Source organism: Phallusia mammillata, chromosome 7 (assembly GCF_965637545.1).
Source record: "Phallusia mammillata chromosome 7, kaPhaMamm4.hap1.1, whole genome shotgun sequence".
NCBI lineage: Eukaryota > Metazoa > Chordata > Ascidiacea > Phlebobranchia > Ascidiidae > Phallusia > Phallusia mammillata.
Genome location: NC_137258.1, coordinates 21,184,581 through 21,207,133, shown reverse-complemented (window position 1 = coordinate 21,207,133; position 22,553 = coordinate 21,184,581). Strand labels below are relative to the sequence as shown.

General features: G+C 36.5%; 2 protein-coding genes and 1 long non-coding RNA gene across 5 annotated transcripts; 2 read left to right on the top strand and 1 right to left on the bottom strand.

The window, feature by feature from the left end:
- Positions 1-3,831: 3,831 nt before the first annotated feature.
- On the top strand, positions 3,832-5,164 carry LOC145239566 (uncharacterized). The gene is made up of 3 exons (XM_080102919.1): positions 3,832-4,075; positions 4,582-4,654; positions 4,991-5,164. The coding sequence occupies exons 1-3, from the start codon at positions 3,922-3,924 to the stop codon at positions 5,082-5,084; spliced, it is 321 nt and encodes a 106-aa protein (XP_079959045.1). The 5' UTR covers positions 3,832-3,921; the 3' UTR covers positions 5,085-5,164.
- Positions 5,165-6,535: 1,371 nt separating this feature from the next.
- Positions 6,536-8,862, bottom strand: LOC145238333 (uncharacterized). Of its 2 annotated transcripts, XR_013862101.1 has the most exons (4): positions 8,586-8,862; positions 8,310-8,409; positions 6,855-8,164; positions 6,536-6,624 (listed from the first exon to the last, which is right to left on the bottom strand). It is a non-coding gene; the product is annotated as an uncharacterized LOC145238333 (long non-coding RNA). The 2 variants fall into 2 exon arrangements; XR_013862100.1 differs by having other exon boundaries at positions 6,536-8,164.
- A 7,753-nt stretch (positions 8,863-16,615) lies between these two features.
- LOC145239486 (ribonuclease inhibitor-like) lies at positions 16,616-21,817 on the top strand. Of its 2 annotated transcripts, XM_080102818.1 has the most exons (6): positions 18,539-18,597; positions 18,859-18,921; positions 20,028-20,195; positions 20,405-20,575; positions 20,905-21,066; positions 21,205-21,817. In XM_080102818.1, exons 1-6 carry the CDS (start codon positions 18,589-18,591, stop codon positions 21,229-21,231), a joined length of 600 nt encoding a protein of 199 aa, XP_079958944.1. In that variant the 5' UTR covers positions 18,539-18,588; the 3' UTR covers positions 21,232-21,817. The 2 variants fall into 2 exon arrangements, with proteins under 2 accessions (XP_079958943.1, XP_079958944.1); XM_080102817.1 differs by lacking the exons at positions 20,405-20,575; positions 20,905-21,066; positions 21,205-21,817 and adding exons at positions 16,616-16,810; positions 17,127-17,196 and having other exon boundaries at positions 17,362-18,597; positions 20,028-20,095.
- The last annotated feature ends 736 nt before the right edge of the window (positions 21,818-22,553 follow it).

Sequence of the window (22,553 nt, the reverse complement as noted above, 5' to 3'; positions counted from 1 at the left end):
GGTTCTTGTGTTAGTAGCTCTACCACAAGATTCCTAAAACCAAGATAAAGAACTTGCGCAATGCCACGTGGCGGCCTCGCCGGTGCATTCAGCCAATGGGAACTCGGAGCATATTTGCACGGACCACTGTATATAACGCGCCTTGTCTGTCTGGACAAACATGTTTATCCCGTTTTCTGTGACTCAAAAACCGCCCCGTCGCTGTAGTTTCTATGGGTGGGGTTTGCTTTGAACTGTAACAACGTTTAAAAATCAAGACTGATTAAAGTGCTGTATTTCTGGTTCTATGTTAGTCATCACGTTAGCATTCGTCCGATTAAACACAAGTTTAAGGGCCGCGCCATACAATTCGAACAAAAGAGTATTAGTTCTACCGAAAACTGTATCGTTCGGCTGTTAGCAAGATTCTGAATACACAGATACATTTGTTCTTGACCTAATGTACTTAGTGGAGGTAGCCGGTTACTTTCAAGGGCCTATAATGTCGGATATGTTTTCTGAAAGGCATTAACATAGTCAGTCCGCGTTTGTTTCTAAACAACCTCAAATGCTAAAAGGTTTGGGAAACTGATTGACTTTAAAAATAAACCACATTCACTTTAACAAAAAATTAACGAAACCTTGTTAATAACATCCGTTATATATTTAACAGTAATAAATAGCCAATTAAGTCACTTCATGATTAAAGTGGCAAGGGGTTGCGATAGGGTGTGGTGTTTAAAGCTTTAGCTTCGGTGGTTTCCAGCTCCAACGTCGCCTTATCAAATAAGGAGCGCCCGGCGGCCGCGCCGGTGGTATAAACCAATAGGAGAACTGCTACCTCTTTGCACGGTCGACTGCATATGATGTAATGCTTTCCGCAAACAGGTTGTTCTCTTTTCGGGTAGGGTACAGCTGTATTTAAGTTTAGTTATTATGGATTGGCAAGGGATTGGTTAAGTCTATTGCGGGTGTCTTAAACAAACAGCTGGACAAGAACTTGCGCCATGCCCAGATTGCGGCACAGCCAATAATTTCAGCCAATGAGAGAATTGCTATTAAATTTCCACGCCCCGCTCTCTGCAAACATGGGGTTCTCATTCACTGGTGGTTGTAACAAAGTAAATAGTATTGTCAGATGTAGCGGTAGCTTTTCGACTGCGCCTAATAATTTAAAGGTAAGCGTTACATACACAAATACATATGTACTTGATGGATGTAGCTGGTTACTTTTGCTGGGCTTACTATGTCGGATACACTTTCTGAAAAGCAATAACGTAACTTAGTCAGTCTACGCCGGTTTACGTGCGCTTTACTTTTATATTTGTTTCGGTTTTTAGAAAGTTGTCTTGGTTTGGTATAACAGATCGTTGTCTGTTAATTGCTGTTTGGCAAAATTGGTACTTTGTAGTTTTTGCCATTTTGTTCGAACCTAAAAAAGCAGCTGAAAGGCCTCAGTGGAGTAGCGCAAAAAAATACATGAGCTTTTGTGTGCTATATATTACTTGCCATGCCACTTTAGTGCGTCTCAATTGCAAATTATGTACAATCAAAGCATTTGAATATTACGTCCAGGGCATGCCAGCACATGTCAGAACACGCCGGTGCATGTCATGTATCAGTTGTTTACTATTGTTATTATCAAAGAGACTTCGCCGTCAGTATACCTATTTTATGACACGTATGTTGAACCACTTGTTTAAAGTTTGTTTTAAGAGGTGGGTGACTTCAATTTAGTTCATTCCATCAGGTTTCATGATATTTGGGCCCCTTATCTTAACTACATTAGTTCTTTGTACTTTGGCTATTAAACGAACGTTTGTGGAATCACTACCAACTCGGCAAACAAACCTTAGCACTGCGACACTGCCTTGTTGCGGTTTTGGGTCCATTACTCACACAGAAAAGTGGCGGTCAATGTAGTCAAAGCTTAAGGTATGTTTGGGTTGGAGAAATTGAAAGTAAAATCATTTCTTGAATCTATTGTAGTTCATACAAACATAATCTATTGTCTTTCATCATCTGAGCATAAATGTGCAAACTGTATGGTTTCCTATTTTAGTTTACAAATTAGAAAAAGGATAATGTTCCTTGCATAGATAAGTTGTTTTGTCAGGATAAAGTATCCACCTGTACATTTAGTAAGCTTATGTCCACGAAATGGATGATGGCTTGGTGATTTCCGACTACATCGTCGCTTTATCAAACAACGAGCGCCTGACGGCCGCGCCGGTGGTCTAATTTAAACCAATAGGTGAACTGCTACCTCTTTGCACGGTCGACTGCATATGATGTAATGTTTTCGGCAAACACGTTGTTCTCTTTCAAGGTAGGGCACCGCTGTATTCAAGTTTATAGTTATTATGGTATTGGCAAGGGATTGGTTAATTCTATTGTGGGTGTCTTAAACAAACAGCCGGACAAAAACTTGTGCCATTCCCAGATTGCGGCACAGCCAATAATTTCAACCAATGATAGAATTGCTATTAAATTTCCACGCCCCGTTCTCTGCGAACATAGAACCCTATGTTTTTTCACTGGTGGTTGTAACAAAGTAAATACTATTCCCAATAATTTTAAAGATAAGGGTTACATACACAAATACATCTGTGTAGCTGGTTACTTTTGCTGGGGTTATTATGTTAGATATGCTTTCTAAAATGCAATAACGTGAGGTAGTTAGTCTACGCTTGTTTTTGGTGTGGTTTTTAGTTTGATTTATTTCGGTTTTCAGAAAGCAGTTTTGTTATGATATAACAGATCGTTCTTTGCTAATTGTTGTGTTCGATTAACAGCCAGGCGCTTTATGTCCTTTGACGGTAAATTATTTGTTTGGCATATTTCGTGCTGCTATACGATTTCGTTTCAACTTTAAGGCATAAACAAAACGACTCAAATACCTCGGTCCAGTAACGAAGAAAAACTACATTTTTTTTCAGAGTTTTTGTGTGCAACATCACTTGCCATTCAGTTTATTTTTGTGTGTGTCAATTACAAATGATGTACAATTAACGCATTTGAATAGGTCCAGCGCATGTCACAGGGCATGCCAGCGCGCGCCGGCGAATGCCAGGTTTTGCCCGTAGACTCGTAACAGGTATTTGTTTTGTTTCATTTTTATCCTAGGTGGGCGGGCAACGTTTGAATGGGTTATTATCACAATGACGACGCCCTACACGTCTGTTGATTTTTAAGATTTAGGAAGCGATTGACTTCGATTTAGTTTAACCCATCAGGTTTCTTCCTCAGGGAAACACAAGCGACCGAGACAGAATTAGAACCCACATCCCACAACCTATAGGTTACCTGATAATGACGGTTAGCAACAATCGTTAGGTCAAGTTGTATGAATAATTTGGGATTCTCATTTTAATTACCACAATTCGTTGTATTTTTGGCAATAAACGAACGTTTTAGGAATAATTCCGAAACCCAAAAGCAACCCTTCGCACTGACAAGCTGCCTTTGTGCGGTTTTGTGTCAATTACTCAAGCAGAAAAACGGCGTCACGGTACGTAAACGCTCAAGGAACGTTTGGGACCAGAGACTTTAGAGAGAAAATTTATTTGTAAAACTTCGTCGTTTAAGTGTGCATAATCGAATAAGTAAACAGTATGGTTTCCTTTTTTTGTTTACAAATTAGAAAAAGGGTTATGTGCATTGTATAAGTTAAATAAGTTGTTTTGTCCAGATAGGGGTTCCACCTATACACTTAGTAAGCTTATGTCCACGAAAAGGATAATGGCTTGTTGTAAATACCAGCGTATCAGATAAACGTAGCAATTAATACTGCGACAAATACATTGTATAGCGTTTCAGTTTGAACAACTAAACTTTATTTTTTTAGGTTTGCATGACAATAGGCGTTTTAATTATTGCCTTATTCAGCATTTCAGCTGAAATATTTCCTGTGTCACCAATTTGCAACGGAAAATTCATCTTATGGAATCATCCAATCATTACTGCTACTACCATGCTAGCATGAGAAGATTCTTTCGTGTGCCAGCTGATACAATGGCCGTCATTTCTGCTCGCGTGGCCCAAAACACGTCACAAAGCCAGGAAAATGATCCACCAAGTGGCGACAGTGATCTCAGTAAGTCTTTAAAATAACCCACAAACATACATAAAAAAGGGAAAGTCTTGGGTTCGAACCCCGTGAAAAAAATTGCATTTTTATGCGCGCTGTTGCCGACAATTTTGTTCTTGTTGCGTCTATGTGCGATTTTTTCACACTGTAGTATGGGACAAAACGTTTGGTATGTAAAGTAAAGCGGATTATAGTCTCTACTTCTGTTTTATAGGCGACTTTATCATCCGCTTGTTTGTATTATACAATTTGTGACTTGCGTTATGCAATAAAAATGCGATTAAAATGTAATTTTCTGCACTTTTCAAAACGATATGCTTTAGTTTATACGTTTCGAAAAATGCTTTTTTGCATTAGTACCCCATCGTTTTTTATTTTAATTTCCGACCAATCAATCATATTTTAGGACTAAAAGGGACATATTTTGGGACTCACACAAACGTCAAACAACGTTTTTGCGACAAACCAAACATAAAGCAGAAAATAAATTAATTTGTTTAATTACTTTACAGGACGAGTCCGAGAGGTCACATTATGCAACTACGCCCTTTTTCAACGTCGCGTGTTTTCGCGAGAAATTTCCCAGTAAGCAAGTTCATTTGTAAATGCAATATTTTTAACTTTAAACTTCAAAATTCCGCCAAAGGTAGCTGCGTGTGCTAAATGCTGCCCCTCATTTTCGGACAAGGCTAAATGATCTAAAATGCCAAAGGCTTTACCCACATCTTTTCACTTAATATTTGAGATGGAAGTGAGTTTTTTTTGTGTCAAAGTGATTTATAAATTTTGGTCATTGACACACTGGTGACCTGCAGAATACCGACGTGTTTTACTTAGTATCTATGCATCTGTTAGCTGACATTATTAGCATATGCTTCAATCACAAGACAATCTAAATGCTAAATTTGCATTGTTTTACAGCAATCCGCCAGAGTGGTTGGAAAACTACATCATGTATGAAGCTTTTCGCAAAGCTGATGGTCTTTACAACGAAGCAGTCCTCGCAAGACTTTAAAATATTCTACTGATGCATAAATGATCATTAAAATTGAAATGAGATGTGTATACAAGTGCTAAATAAATTTAACAAGAATATGCATACGATACATTTAAATGTGTGAAAATGTAGTTTTTCTTTAAGCTGTTTTATCTCGTTTTAAATTGGACCAACAAAATATTTTCTTTATTTGCGGACAATTAAGGGCCCAGTCAAAGATGGCAAAAGGTTTAACGTTAGTTTTTAGACAAATATGTTGCAAAAATCCAAAATCATGATAGAAATAATATAAAACAGCAAAAACTTGTTATTAGTGTGATTCCAATTGAATTGTCCGAAGTTAATTGAGCAAAGTGTCAGGAATCCCGGCAGCTATAAAAATTTGTTTTTCTTTTTCCAAAAAGTTTAATGACATTCAAACATCGCAGAAGGCTTGGATAGTAACATGAAAATTAAAGCTCAAATTTTAGTGTCATCAATCAATCATAGTATGCCAGGCCTATTAAAGGCGTCATATCGAATCAGCCGGTCTTCCAAGCAGTTGGTAAAGCGCGAGTCACGGTAAGACTCCTGCCGTGGGCTCGAATCCCACCGCAGGCTAGATTATTCAATGAATTCGAGAAGTCAAGCTACTACGACAAATAAAAGCCATACTGTTACGACAAATCCTACTACTACGATTCATCAGAACCATCTTATGACTTCGATAAGTCAGGTTACTATTGAAAAGGCTATTCTACCATGATTCTCCCAAGATTTCACACAAAATACGTATATATTAACCCTTAATACATATATATATAGATGCATTATAACTTGTGTTTTAGCATGTATGCAAGGTAGCCATTATTAATATAGTTTACCTGCTCGGTCCTGGATCACATAAAATGTGAAGAATGTAACGACCGCTCTGCGCTCAGACTGACTTTGCGCCGTTCATAACACTAGAAAACCGATTGAAAAACGCGACTATCTCATATTCCACCCTATTAGACGACCACTGTTTCATATACAACGAATAAAAATTCGTAATATCACAATTCATTCTCCACAAAACAAAACGTAGGAAAATTTACTCGAAAACTGGGTACGTCACAAAGATAAAAAACTAACATCATAACTACACATCAATAGTTTTGTATGGCAATAACAACTTGATCCACTGCTGTATGGGACGGGTATCAATAACGCACATAGCACCGGGTATGGGCGCCGATACAGTGGGAGCTACTATTATGCCATTACCAACGCCACTTAAAACAATACAAAAGTTTGGCAACAAATTAACATTGGAAATACTACAAGTCACATTGTGGTATTATAGTTTGCACCAACGAGATAATACGTAATAAGCAACGCAATACTACTGTAACGACCGCTAGGTGCGCAGCCTGGCCCTGCGCCGTTCGTCACACTAGATAACCCTTTTTGTAAAACGCGCCCGTCCTCCAAGACGACCCACTCTTGCATTTGCAACGAATGTTCTTTTTTGGCGATAAAAGGCAACGCTGACGAATAAACCAAGACGACAACGTCAATAGCAACGGCAACGGTTTTTCTGTAACCACAAATAACATACATAAGCCATACGTACGCATTATGACGTCATAGCGATACCAAACACTATAAGCAGTTTTAGCAGTACACACAAGGTTTCAAATTAAATCTACATTAATCGGTCATATTTTACATTAGATTACTTCCAAATTACTTGTAATAAGTCCAGTTACGGTTAGAATACACATTAACACAAGTTAAACACAAATCAAATAAGAACATAAAACATACCAACTGTTGGGTAACCAGGGCTTTACTAGCACGCGGCTAGAGGTTCCACAACTGACAATTCAGCATTTTAGCTATTGCTCTTAACATTTACAGTTTCACTATAAACAAATAGACACAAGAAATTAGGATAAATTCACTTAAATTGACTGCAAACCTAAACGCAGCTCACAAAACGTGGCGTTCAAAGCACATGCTCTGTCGCGGATGAATATTTCAATACGTCACGAATAAAGGATAACTTAAATCAGCCAAGCGGAACAATTAATTCTCGCTGTACAACTACTAAAAAACGTTGGCACCAAAATGGTCTATTTAGCAGCCTTATTATTTATAGTTATACTTGATGCCCACTTATTAGGGAGAGAATTTTAACGATTTTGTTCGTTTTTTGCTTGCCCGCTTTCGAAGTTAAATTTATCCTCGTATTATTTTTTAACAGACATGCCTGCAAAACTGTTGCTTAAACATAAAATAGATACGTTTCATACCGCAGATTAATAAAAAAGGCTGACATTGTAAACTGGTGTCGAAAATTTTGTTTGCATCGCAAGTATAGTATCGCAGCGACACTTGATGAAAAATATTTTTGACAACTCTTGCATTTTGAAATAAAACTTCAAGGATTGAAAATCAATAAAAAGTCCGACATCCAAGGATGTCCAAATCCAACATGTCAAGGCACTTAATAACCTATGCGTAGAATGCTTCAAGAAACAAATAGAAAGAACATATTTTTGTCAGGAAATATTTGATAAAGTGCAGCAACCATTCGTATAAAAACAGTCCAAAAGGCAATGCTATTTACAGAACCGTGTAACATTATATACCGTATAGTAAAACAAAACAAAAGGGTAAACTGATATTTAAATATAGAAATAAAGGAAGCCTAAGCTTTGTTTCTCAGTACAGTTGTGGCTATAGGGGCTGAACTGCTGGGGATTGGCATAAAACCTGCTTGTATTGTTGTAATATATACATTCACAGAAAATGGTCAGTGTATATTGCACCCCTTGAATGAATACACGTGCTTGCTGTAGCCTACTTAATTACTTATCCAGGCTGGGAGCCTGTATTTTATGTTTTAAGTTAATTTTAATATTTAACAAAAATCAGTTGAAACAATAGTGTCTAAGCTTTGCCGTCGTTTCTTTTTCCCGGAGCGCCTCTTTTTTTACTTGAAATAAAGTGATCATTGTTTCTGGACCAGTTAGGACTCATATCTACGACGCAAACGCTCATGGTCGAACATTACAAAATTGTGAACCCACGAATGCTTAACCATGTGTTCTGTCGTTTGTCTTTGATGGTTTCTGAATAAAATAAACTGTGTAAGTTATAATGTAAATTAACAGAGTCATATTTCGTACAATCAAAGGCCTTTGGTGTTGCCAAATGAAAAATTGTTTATCAGATAAAACGATAAACTTAAGGAACATGGCTTAGCCTACTACTCACATGTCATTAGGTGCGCTATAAACCTTTCGTTCGTACGCGTGAATACCAACTTTGATCTCGGTTTTTCGTTGTGATGCAAAACCAAATCCAAAATAATAAGCTGCATAAAAGACACTGAAGTTAATCCAAAAACGGCTGGTTTAGCATTTAGTCGGAAATTAAACCCTTAGACATAATTTATGTAGCAAGTGTTTTAACTTGAATTCCAATTACAAAAATAATTCTTAAAATATATCTCCACATCGTCTTTCAGTTTTTCGAATGTTTTTGTACTACCTGCGCGACGCGATATTTTTCCAAGTTGATTTCCCATGGTCAAGCGTTTCTCGACGCTATAGTTCAAGTTCACAATGCTGTTTGGATCAATTTTTGAGCCAGACAATAATGTAGTCGCAGTGAAGTGTACTTTTCAAGTTTTGATTTGACAGTACAAAACAAATTATGAAAAAGGGTTGTGAATCTATGGTCAAAAAAGACAGAAATAGTAAGATACTGCATTAGATTTCCTCATGAGAACAATTAGTTGCAAATAATCTCTTATATAAAATGAAATGATTATTATCAATCCCACAAACATTTTTAAATGATTTTCCTAACAAACAACCTAGCCCTCCGGAATACACAAACATATCGCCCTAAAGTTTTTCCGATGCCTAACTTAGCATCGCCACACCCTTAGAATCACTTGAGTCCTAATCGGAAATAACTGTGCGCAGTGGTTTACTTAAAAGATACAGTCTGCTTAACATCTGATGATGAAAAAACAACAGCTTACTATTTATGGATGCTGACAGAACGGAGCTTATAAAGTAGCGAGTGCGTTTTTTCTCCGTCTGCCGTCGAGGTGATGTAATTTACTATCGCTTGGGGATTCCCCTTACGCTACACGTTTGCAGCGTTCATTGCCGCTGGTGCAACAATTTTGCAAAGTTTGTAGACAATTTGTATGATGTAATTCATTATCGTTGGATTTCTGCTTCCACTATACGTTTACAGCGATCATTGCCGCTGGTGCAACAGTTTTGCAAAGTTTGCAGACAACCCAACAAAATATGGCAATCAATGAAAACAACAACTTGCATTAGCCGTTTATTCTACATTCTCGCATTTCTGTTATGCGTTCTTGCAAAAGTCAAACTGTCTTTCGCCACTAAGGTTTATGAAACCGATTACCGTAACTTCACCCATCATAAATAGGCTATTGTTCGTTTTTTACCAAATGTTGGTACATATGTTTTGGTTTATTCACGACTGATTACTCAATAGCTGAAAAAAACACCAAACTGAACTAAACACAGCACAACAGGAGGAAATTTCGCAGCATAATTTAGCCCAAATACTCACAATATACTTTTGATTAGAGCATATATCGCGCCTAACTCAAGTCTCGACTGAGCCCAAGACTTTCTGGGCAGGGCAATGTTGCTAACTAACAGATCACCCCACAATCACAATCCGCCACGTGTACTTTCTGAGCTACCGTCACTGCGCACCGCTAGGTGATTACCCAGCTCGGCGATTCCCCGTGCAGATCGCTCCAACGCGGCAATTGTAGATCACATGAGCGGCTGCAAAGTTGCTAGGCGCGTAATGCTTGTTTCGATTCGATATACATTGCGTTGATATCGGGTTAAATTTATGGCGTCTCGTTTTCATCTCACTGTCTGGCCACTGGAAAATTGATTAGGAGATACTCATTTTATTTCTGTTCAATTAATGTTTGCGTGCCGAGGGCCTCTTTACTATTTTACAAAAAGTGTATAATTGAGCAATAAAGTAAGAAAAAACAATAATTAAAGTAAGAAAAAACAATATTGTTTATGAATGTAACTAGGTGGCAAGGTTATATTCCCTCTAATGCCCAATATCTTAAGAATCCAACAAATGAATAACTTTAAAGATTTCAAAGGAATTATCAGTCTAGTGGTTTCCGTTACAGCTGGACTGCGTTTAAATTTAGTTCCTCTTGCGAGACACACCCACATAACGCCCAATCATATGACCACAACGTGTTTGCTGCTTGTTCGGATTTTAAAATTACTCAAGCGAAACAACTTACTATCTATCTTTAGATGGGTAAACTTGCACACATACTGCTAAATTGCTAGATAGCCGAAAACGCGGGCGCATTTCAAAGGACTATAGGCTTCTTTTCAGATAAAACATGAAAACGTATGTTGCAAAAATCGCTGTTATATAAGACAATAAACCACATCGGTTGGGGCAATTAAATACACTTCACTTTTTCGGGGAGGCAATACCGCGTAATAACTTCAAAATGTTGAAAATATACCAACAAAAGTTGCATTAAACACAATCAGTTATAGACCAGTTTTGAAACAAGCGTCCTACTTAATAGTCTAACCAGTCCTACTGAATACCCTAGCTTGCCCTGGTTTTCTGCGGTTGCGAGATGTCAATCCAAAACCAATATACGGCAAGAATAAAGTCGCCAGCGAAAAAGGTTTGTTTTCCCCGCCCACAAAACGCCCCTTACATATAGTAAGCAAGATAATTTTTTCCAGTCACGGGGATAGCATTATAAGTTCACGCTGTTGGCACGCTACGAACCTCAATGGCGTAAGAACCGCTTTATAGTGAAAAAGAATACGAAATTCTTCTTTGAACGCTTATTTATATCGTTGTACATTGGGTATGGACGCAATTGGCTGTTTACATTACTAACATAGACTACACCTCGTAACGTCCCAAGAAATAGTGACATTGATGTATCGGCTGTGAAAACACATATGTAACATTGCACATCTAACACAGCAATGGTTCCACGAATGGTTTAAGATAACAGCATACAGTTTGTAACAAACGCCATATTGTTATCTGTGTTTTAACTTAAACTTAATTACAATTAGTTTCTGAAAACGTACAGATTGCAAGCTAGCTCATGTTCCATACGAACGTGCACAAGACTAGAACACGGTCAGGTACAAAAAGCATCAGCTACCAACGACTTCCGCGTCCAGTTGACTGTTGTTTGTCACTGATGGTAGGCTACACTTGGGTAGTTCGGTTTTAAACCATAAGGTTCCGTTGTCTAATGACAACAGGTAATTTAATATCACCTGAACTATGGCACTCTTTCCACACGGAGTGACATGGTTTAAATGCCACAGAATTCTAAGGTCAACTTTATGGATGTCGCAAATAAAAAATCATACACCTAAAATCCTTAGTCAGCAATATCTCACAACTAAAATGTAGTTTGCAAAAAAAGCCAAGATACGTTAGGATTGCGGAAAGGTAGTAGGCTATAACCGGACAGTTTTATTTAAGGAAGGAACAACTTTTTAACTACAGAACGAAACGTCAATCAGTATTAAAGTCAGTGCGTGTTATAGTGGCGACAAACCACAAACTGAGGGCAAACAGACGTCGTTTATTTAAACATTGCGTTATCGTCGTACTGCGTACGTGACTGTTACTAGCATTACGTCAACCGATGAAACATAACACCCGATTACCTCTAAACCAAGTTTCCACACTGTGCTTCACTTTACCGAATCGACGATCTTTTTAAGGGCGCGTTGCGGGTTTTATCTTATGTCAATGTTACTGCTTTCTCCGGTTTGCTTTAAAGTCATATCCATATGAGTTGATTAAGTTTAGAGTGCAATGGGTTTAGTTTTTGGATATTGGTTTGCTATTAAAATAGGCTGAAAACATACGCCAAAAACTAGAGATTTGTGGTTCTTGGAGATATTTTTGCGCCACTTTTAGGTTTAAACAATCCTAATGCGGTTGATGATTGGGATTTGAAAACGACAAAATTGTCATTCCTTTAACAGTGGTTTATAAAACTGGACATAAAAAAGGTACATAATAGTACAAAAACTACTACATCAGTGCCACAGGATCATGAAACTGCTGCAAAAAAAAACGCGAATGAATGCAACATGTTCATTTTGCCTTGCAACACAAGTTAGTCTGCAAACAGCGTGTGGCGTAACCTCGTACGTCTAAGGAGCAAACATACGCCGCTTGCGAAGTGTACAGAGCATAATAGGGACAGAGGATAATAGGAGGGAAGGACATAGCATCATAGGAGGGAAAACTTAAACCTCACGGCAGCGTGCAAACAAACGACGTTTTTTTAACTATCGGTTACAACAAGAACTACATTACGCCACCTGCGCTATAATTACGAGCGCGTACAGCGACGTAACCAACAAACTTGACGCCTTATTTGGCTGGGCTGGACACCTTATTTGGATTGCTGAAGCGATACCCACAACAAAAGAAATGTGATCAACAACTTCGGTGCGTTCCGATTGGCTGGGTATTTATAGATGTGACTCGTTTCGACTTTTACGTTCTGCCAGGAGTGTCGCACAAACACATGGGGTCGTGTCGTAAATGGGATTTTTTTTAAACCTGAAAAACTGTCAAGGGTGACCGCTCAAAGCAAGTAGCTTTTGAGGAACTCGACGGTATGGTACAAATCTCCGTTTGGTTTTGAGGCGTTGCGGCATGACATTAACCTTAATTAATTGGCTGTGCCAGATAAATAAGCAACAATCATTAAACATTCCATTCGAAGTTTGCGTACGCATTTTGAGAAAAAAACAGTATTAAACGCATCAATACGTTATAAGAGGGAAACGTGCAATAATAGATAACGATCCGTTTTTTCAAGTTGCGCTTACTGACAGAATTGCTTGTTTTAGCGACACACAAGAATATTCAAGAAATTAATCCGCAAGTGTAAAATGATGGGTTATCCTGTTTTGGTAACAAATAAGATCATATTCGTCCTGTACACTGTACAGCTTTGAGGACAGATAACATAAAAACGTTTCTCAACAATCTTTCAAATTATGAGACTTTACATTTAAAGTATATGTGTGGCAGTTGCTGATGCTCAAAAATATAAGCATAGACATGCATTCTCTTGGCTGGTGGTTTTTGAGCATCATACCATATAATTGCTTATCTGCTTAAGAACATACGGCCATCATCTTATTGTTTAATCCAGTTAACCGTAAACAAATTGGTTATGCGATTAACTGGATTCAACTTACAATCCTAGCAAATTGATATGTCAAAAATACCCCATGGTGTGTAATAGGTAGTTGTTTGGAGTTCGGAGTGAATTAATACACAAATAGTTTTGATGCTGAGAGACTGCACCATGACACTGTAAGCAAGGATAAAACAGTTTCTAAATATCCCTGAAAAAATTCAGTTCTTTTATATGGAGGTCTAAACTTCACTTCTAAATACTAAAACTATCTTAGTTGAAATAACACAAACATACCATTAAATTTTATTATAAAATTGTAAAAATATAATAAATTTTAAAATATTTAACACTTTTGGGGAAAAACAGTTACAACCATGGAGGAACAAAGTTTGTGTAACAATATTTTTGGAGAACCTATCCAAACAAAGAATAAGTACTGATAAAATAAGTACAGTCAAATACTAAACTCTATATATTTGTAAATGATTAAAACTTACTTGAGCGACAAGATATCCAATAAAATTGACAAGAACACAACTGACAGTGTCTAAAATCCAAAAACAGAAACAACACATCTATTGTAACACAAGTGATGGTCATAATATCAAAATGGGCACATCAAGAGGCCACGATTCCGTATTTGTATTCAAAAGACACATTGTCACCCTGCAATGACATAAAAGCAGTGTACGAAAAAAAATAATATAATTTAAATAGCCGTTAGAAATAACTCTATTACTCTACATTAATGCCCTCAAAAAGAATTACCTCGTTCCTCCCACAACATAAAAACACTGTGGCAAAACAATAATAAATATGGCACCTTTAATGAATTGCTGCAGTCAGTCCTTAGGAAATTCACCTGGCAAACCAGGGATATCCATTTCAGGGAATTTTGGTGCAAGGCATTGGAATTTTCAGCCCATTTCCAATCTCGAATAGATCTACAACACTTCAAAGCAAAATAGAAAACCAAAGTTTTAAACCTTACCAATAATAGCATAGCATGAGGTAGACAAAAACACAGCGGATCCCAATTTTAAAAAAACATTCAAAATTCCTGGTTTAGTCACAGAGATTCAAAAACAGCCTTCCTGTATATGTGGTCAAAATCTATGTCCACTTCCTAAACCAGAGGGAGTTGCTATCAAAAAGTTATCCCCAAAGAAGGTTTCAATGACAGTTGTTCCAGAGGTTGAACTATGCATTTCCTACATATAGAGGTGAGTAGTTGCGTTCATAATCATTTTCAACTGTAAGTACACATCCCCATGTTTTTAAAGTCTCTGGTCTACCACCCTACTTTAATCAACACTAACACAAACTTTAGAAAATATTTGCACACATTTGTGTTTGTTTATATCAAAACACAATGCATGCATCTTCAACAAACACCATATCCATCATCATGGTATTTATGTGCAGTTTCGCATACGATTATGACATGCAAATGCAAAGAATGGACGACATAGGGGCCATATAAAGGTCATGAAGTCAAACACGTGTGCCAGCCTGAGTGATAAGAAAGTTGTTCTTCTTTACAATGTATTTTCAGCCTGTATTTGTTTAAGTTTTTTTGTTACCACTAAGCAACAATAATGGGTAACTGTAACTGTATTGGCCTAAAAACATATCGTAGAGTTAACTAATCCTTGTATAAAAAATAACGAAAAGCAAGTATTAAAGTCGGTGACGTGGAAGGCAACAAAAAAACAAAATTTAATTACAAACATAAATTTCGATGCACAGTGAATACTTTGAAAAAGGTGTGCAATACCGCAATTCAGCACAAAAACATAAGTTTTACATTTTTAAACATAAAGTGCTACGCTTGATTAATCTCGTACCGTAAAAATGTATTTTTGCATTTTTAAAAACATTAAAGCTTTGTTTTAATTTGATAATGTTTTGTGAGCAACAACTCAAACAAAACGTTAATTTTTTGCAAAGAGGCGCATATAATAAAGTCGACTTTAAAAAAAGTCCTAAAGCGCACCAAGTGAAAAACAATTTCTTCAATCTTGCCAATTTTGCAGTTCCAAACGAAACAAAATTATCTCCATAATAAAGCATTAATCTACGTTGCGAACAAAGGCTATTGCTAATATTTTGTATTTGCTTGTGAAAATCAGCAAAAGTAATATTTTTGTGTGGTATTTCCATGAACGAGTTTTTTTAGATGATTTTCAGTTAGGTGATTACCCTATTTTGTGATGCAGCTTTGACGCGGTCGCGGTAGAAAGCACAAGAAGTTAATACATGAATGCAAAATCTTGGAAAAATCAAACGAAAACATTAATTCTACACTAAATCTTAATTCAACGAAAGTAAAACTTGCCGTAAAAAAATGGCGAACAACACTTTCTATAGAAAATGCTGTACAGGCGTTTTCGTCCACCAGGTTGCATATTTAACAAAAATGTCGTTCAACTGGTGTTAATGTTAAACAAAAATACTAGTTGTTTCTATCCATAACTTGTATTTTCGCTGACGTTTTGTCCACCAGAACGGTAGGATATTTTTGTTTAACATTAACACCAGTTGAATGACATTTTTGTTAAATATGCAACCTGGTGGACGAAAACGCCTGTACAGCATTTTCTATTATCAGAAGAGATTATAATGAAGCGAGTCTATCAGCGGTCAGAAGGTATGTCAAGGCAGTCGATATCGGTACCATCAAAAAAGAATATGGCCACATCAGATTTGGATAGACTACATTACGAACTTGGGCTCAATCGCTCCTAGGGGACAGCTCGATGTACCAACGGTTTGAAAAGGAATCCACCCAAGACGCCCGACCAATCCATCAAATTTCGGACATTAGTGCCCCTTCATCGTTTTGCAACGGACGCTACTCTTTTCGGATGGCCTTTGTTATAATATAATTATTTTTCATGGTATCACGCTGTTCTTGCGCCTTCCGCTTGTTGCTTGCATTCGTCATTCATTGCTCTGAAGAAGTCCTACCGTTCTGGTGGACGAAACGTCAGCGAAAATACAAGTTATGGATATAAACAACTAGTATTTTTGTTTAACATTAACACCAGTTGAACGACATTTTTGTTAAACACTTTCTATACCAAGCGATCAAAAACAGACTTTTCAAAAAAGATAAAATCACATAAATTTATGAGCTAAATGCACTTTCCCACGTCTCGCTGAATAGATTGTCCGTAGTTATGTTTGGGTATGTCCCGAAAAAAACATTTTTTACAATTGTAAATTCTTTGTGCTCGACTTAATACAGGCGTGAGCTTTTACTTGTTATAGGACAAAACATATGTTACGTTTTGTGTGTCGTCTGGGTGTGCGGTTTGCCGGGATTGCGTCGGAATAGTGTACTGTAGAAGTAGATGATTAACAGAAGTTTCATGTGCACAGATTTGTTTGCCCATCTCTGACATTTTAAACTCTGTTTCATAAGTCTCGCAAGACACAGTTTTTATTTCTATTTTGCTACTTTTTTCAAGTCATGTCAGATGAAAATCAAGAAACATCACAAATCAACATAGTAGGCCAGGTAACTTTGTAAATTTCTGTTGGTTGCAACATAAAAACTTCTAACATAAAACTTTTGGTTACAACCAGGTATTTTTTTCTGTTGGTTGCAAAAAACAAACTGTTTTTAAAAATTGGCTACAACCACAAGAAAAAGGATAGATGTTGGGGTGTAAAGAATAGCACATTAGTTTTTTTAATCTTGTAATTAATTGTAGTGTGACCACTCAATTTTAAAATGTTAAGTTATATTATCTAAAAAAGGTCTGTCTATAACTTTATTGGTCTTAATGACTTTTTTAGTTTTATCCTTTTTCCCAAAATTGATTTTATCGCAGAATGTGTTTGTTGGTGAATCACATCATGTTCATGCACAGCAGCCAGGATTGGGTGACCAACAATCTAAAGGTGTGTTTTCTTTTTTTTTCGTTTAGTTGTTTTTTTCTTTAATTAACTCTGTAGTATAAATATGACAAATATTATCATTAGGTGACACAAAAAGTTGATATAAGAAATAAAAAAAGTGTAGCTGTAGCAATAAGAAATGATTTAAGACCAGTGATTGTGTTATAGATGTGAGACTTCAAAAAGCAGCAGATGAAGTAAAAAAGCATCAGTTGGATAAACTTAATGATGAGTTAGTTTTTCGTGGTTTTGATATCAACCAAACATCAGTTCCCATTATCCATCCACCATTAATGGATAGATATAAACAATGTATATTTGATTTTGACAAACTATTGACTGATGTTAAGAAGATGAAGTTTTTGGCATTGATTGGCCCTCCTGGTTGTGGCAAAACCACAATGTCCAAAAGGTTGGTCATGTCTGGCAAATACTTCATGCTTTTCATGCGATGTACAGATTTGGGCTACAAATTTCAGCTTACGCTAAGACAGTTGCTGATAGACTTTCCATTCAAAGATGTCGACAAAGAAATTAGAGATGATGCTTTTGAATGGATGACTAAAAATCAGGGTAAATGTGTGATTGTCTTTGATGGTTATGATCAAGCAGACTGGTCACTAAATAAAGAAAAACCCCTTGATGCTTCCTACGACACTCCCTTATCAGTTCAGCAGCTCGTAGCAAATCTATGTTGCAAAAAGTTTTTGAGCAAAGCTATGATTATTTTCACAACTCGTCCTCATTCAATTCTTTCACTACCATCAGAGCTTCAACCTGAGAGCAAGGTTGATATTCGCCCATTATCCACAGAAAATATAAAGAACTTGTTGCAATTACTTGCAGGGGAAAAATTTGAAGAACTATGGAAAACATTGACATTAAACTCACCACAACTACTTGACTTTTGTCACAATCCACTTTACTTGCAATTGATTATCTATGCTGGATTATTCGGGGGCATGGACAAGCTTATATCACTAACCCAAGCCTTCCAAGCGGTATTAGATGGGCTTAAGTACTCTGACCATACCAAAGGTTATGATCTTAAAGACCTGGTACGACCACTTGGAAAGGTGGCATATGATGGTATGGTTTCAGAATCAGCAGTATTTACTGCTGCTGATTTAGCAAAGGAAGGACTCAAGGATGTACATGTCCAGGATTTTCTTGTAAAAGCCATTGGAAACGTCTTTTTTCCAACTCGGAAACTGTTTGAAGGTGATTCAGTCTTCCGCTTTACACATCAGCCATTTCAGGATATTTTTGCTGCTACTTACATTAGCAAGTTTTTGCCACATGAGGAATTTTCTCAAATAGTTCCAACTGTTGTTCAAGAAGATCATTGGTCAATGGTTCGACGATTTCTCTGTGGATTGTTGCTTTCAAACAGTAATGACGGAGGTCAGTATTTATTTACAATTTTACAATCCAATTTTCGCTGATTTTTACAAAATACACTAACCAAACTTAAAGTTCAACCGAATTGTTGTAACGGTGTGCACTGCCTGTGACAATTTTTTTATTCAACGCTCTTCCATCTGTTGGTAAAAACATGCTTAAATTTTTTGGGTTAAATTGGCTATACTTGCTAAAGTACATCACCCAGCAGTTTCAGGGCCAATACACAACACTTCATTTCCATCAAAATATATTTTTTTCTAGATTTCATTACACCAGCAACAAGTCAAATTCCTCATTGCAGCACATCAACCATGCAGTCTTCAGGTAAATCAATCGTAATTACTGTGTGATGCAGTTTTTATGTAATTGTTGAATAAGTTAGGGACACCATAAATTTGTAACCCGAAAATAACAAAAGTTTGGAGCAAAAATCAAAGTAAGATTATGTTACAAAAGCTCTAATTTAAGGTTCTGTAAATATGTAGTTTATCAACGTTTAAGGGAAACAACATAAGTAACATTGGAAAGTTGCTTTTATTGGTTGTTTGCATTTTATTGTGATTTGTGATGTACCTAACTTTTATATGTGTTTAAATGTCCAATGTTCTGCTTACACACAAAATAAACAGGACAAGTTATATTGCTGGCCAGAAGCAATGTGTTACACATGTGAAAGCAGGTTAATCTTTAACTACTGTAATGTTGTAAAGGGTATTCGAGCATCGGATAATAAAAGAGTGGATAATTTGAACAGGCACCAGTTTGAAAAGAATTTCATTGGCAAACTCATTTTGAGTTGCCTGTTTCCAACAAGTACAATTACTGTGTAAAGAATGGCATATAGAAACCCACTCTTTCAATATGGTTTTGGTTTTACCAAACCTGGAGTCGTTGTCTCCCTGTCTTAGTAAACATGTGTTCACCGTCTATCATTCTATGCTCCCACGCAACTCGCAGTTTAGCCTTAAATGATCTGTTGATACCAATATCTAGCGGCTGAAGTTCTTTGGTTAACCCACCCGGAATAACGGAAAGCTCTGAATTTGTTTTCGTAACTTTTCTTAAATATAGTGGTATATTTATATAATAATAGTATCGATACTGGTTTGGAGTGTAGGCAATAAAGCACTACTTGATCCATACATTAGGCGCACGATCAATTTATGAGAAAAAAAATGATTTAAATTGTGCCTTATGGTCCGTAAAATACGGCAGTGTTTAACTATGGCAGAATTTACCAAAAGCAGGCTTGTTGTTTGGTCCTAAAAATTGTTTTCAGAGTGTTAGATATTTTTCCAGTATGTCTTATGTATTATTTGTTCCGCTAACTTACCACACATACATCTACTAACTCATAGTATTGTAGGAAAGGCTTTAGTCTAAGTCCATCACACAAATACTGGATAACTATCTTGTACAAATGTTATTAGTTGAAGCTTCTTGATCTAAGTGACAACCCTTTTGGAAACGAAGGCATGGAGTTTGCGTCTATTTTTCTGGGTATAAGCAGCATGGAACGCTTAAAAGTGAAAAACTGTGGCATTACTGCACCAGGAATGGTGCATTTAAGCAATGGATTGCAAAAAATTAAACCTCCAGTAAGATAAATTCAATTTTTTTTTTCTTTTTTTTGTGGTCCAACTTGTGTATACTGGATTGGGCATTGCAATATATAAATAAAAATATACATTTATAATAAAAGAAATTCAGACAAACTTTTAATTCCAGATGACTTTTAAAATGACCAGTACAACTACTGGATTCTTCACATTGTGCAATTGTCACAATTACATTTTGTTTTGAGCAGAAACAGGTAAGCCTTGAACTTTGCAAAAACAACATTGGAGATGATGGTGTCAAACATTTAGCCCCCTCATTGGACAAGCTCAAGGTATTCCACCTCAGTCATTGTGGAATTGAGAAACAAGGGGCACATGGGTTTTGCAAAGGTCTTCGAAGAATGGACCACAATCACCAAGTAAGTAATAGCTCAGGATGTTTCAAAAATAGTATTTTTCAATTTCCTGGTGAAATAAAACCAAAATTTTAGTTAAATTCCCTTTTTTCTGCCCTAAATATTACCTTTCTAACTAAATGCTGGATTTAACTGTCAGCTTGTAAAAAATATTTTTTACTGTTGTTAAAAACAAAAAGCAAAACTCATCTTTGAATTGGCCACCCCCAGCATAAAACGTAAATGTTGCTAAAAGAACTGTTAAACAGCCAGGTTGTATGGACAAGAAAAGCTTGGCCATCTCAGTATACTTAATATCAAAATGATGTTAAAATTATAACTGTGTTGCACAGATGGAAATTCTGAATTTAAGTTACAACAAACTTGAAGATGATGGTGCCAGATTTCTTCATGCATGCTTAGACAAAGCTAAAGAGTTTTGGTTGAGAGACTGTGACTTCACAGAGGCTGGTAAACGAGAATTACTTGATGAAGAGAAAAGACAGAGACTTCCTGTGAGTATAAATTTTCACTCAATATCTGCAGTCATATTAAGCATGCACACTTTAACCAATATTTAAACTGTTGTACAAAAATCCTAAACGTTACAACAACCTATAATTTACAATATACTAAAAAAGTGTTTTTTTTAGAAATCCACCGTCTTGGGATTGTACTAACTCGCTGGCAATTGGAAAAGAGCACAAAACATCGGTTCAGCTTTTCACTTTTACATTTTTAATGACACTTGTTTAACTTTTTGTTACTGTGCTGTCCATAAATATTGTAAATAGAACTAAAATATTGTTACTTTTTTCTACAATTATTGTAGGGCTTATCTGTTCCTGTATTGTACATTTTTTTACTCTATTTTTCAGTAACCAGTTGTAGTTTGAGACGATTTCATGAAACACAAACAAAGTAATATACATTTTCTATGAGCCATATCATTGCAACTCATACACTGATTATTCACTTAATAACATCATGTTTTTATGTACAAGTTTCAAGTAGTTTATAATCTTTCATATCCTTATGTTTTAAACATTTTTCTAGCTTTTTTGTGTGTGTTTTGCCAATGTGTTCCTTGGAGTGTTTTTCATGTTGAATCGTTGTATTAGTTATTCATTAGAAACTAGTTCAAATGTGTTATTTTTAGAATGACACTATGTTGTTTAAACTCTGTTTACCGGAGAAGTGCTTGTATATCTAATGTATAACTGTAATTTATCGGTCATCACAGTAATAAATCAGTGCCGAACACTTTTTCGAAAGTATGTGGAAAACAGTTTGGAAAACAAGTTAGCTTTATGGTAGGAAAAGAAGAATTCAATCCAAAAGCATTATAACCAATCACAGTGCACACTGTTTCGATCTATAAGGCCTCATCATTGCAGTTGTGGACAAGAGATGGGCCGTATTCATGGGCGCCGGCAGAAATTTTTCCAGGGGGGGGGTCAAATTTTAGCAAAAATACACTTGCAGGGGTAGATTACTATATCAAGTAATTATGTACACATGGCATAAAAAATATACAGTAGATTTGCGTCAACAATGAAAATTCAATGCCTGCAACTTACTTACCATCTATGGCTTAAGGCAGGGGTGTCAAACGTCCGCCCGCGGGCCGCATGCGGCCCACCAAGCCCTCTAATGCGGCCCTCAAACAATCAACAAAAATTGTAGTATTTCATCAGATTTTTATGCAAATATAATAATTTTTTAACTATTCAAAGTTGAAGCTATTCATTAAACAGACATTTACAGAACTTTAATAAAGAAATAAAAATTAATATGAATAAAAACAATAGTAAAACCGTTCCTCTAACTAAAAAAAGCGTTAAGTTTTAGTCAGGGGTGCACAACTTGCGGCCGTACGGACTCATGCGGCCACAGAGACGAGTTTGTGCGGCCGTGAACATGTTTATTAAAATACATTATATGTACTGGCGGCCGTGACGTAAATAAAACTCATTTGCCAAATATTTCGACTTTCAAACTG

Excerpts from the sequence above, each read along its gene's own strand:
- LOC145239486 (XM_080102817.1), top strand. The coding sequence starts at position 16,763 with ATGTCAGATGAAAATCAAGAAACATCACAAATCAACATAGTAGGCCAG. Across the intron at positions 17,197-17,361 it reads GGGTGACCAACAATCTAAAG|ATGTGAGACTTCAAAAAGCA; the intron begins GTGTGTTTTCTT and ends ATTGTGTTATAG. Across the intron at positions 18,598-18,858 it reads TTCAAACAGTAATGACGGAG|ATTTCATTACACCAGCAACA; the intron begins GTCAGTATTTAT and ends ATTTTTTTCTAG.
- LOC145239566 (XM_080102919.1), top strand. The coding sequence starts at position 3,922 with ATGGAATCATCCAATCATTACTGCTACTACCATGCTAGCATGAGAAGA. Across the intron at positions 4,076-4,581 it reads AAGTGGCGACAGTGATCTCA|GACGAGTCCGAGAGGTCACA; the intron begins GTAAGTCTTTAA and ends ATTACTTTACAG. Across the intron at positions 4,655-4,990 it reads TTTTCGCGAGAAATTTCCCA|CAATCCGCCAGAGTGGTTGG; the intron begins GTAAGCAAGTTC and ends ATTGTTTTACAG.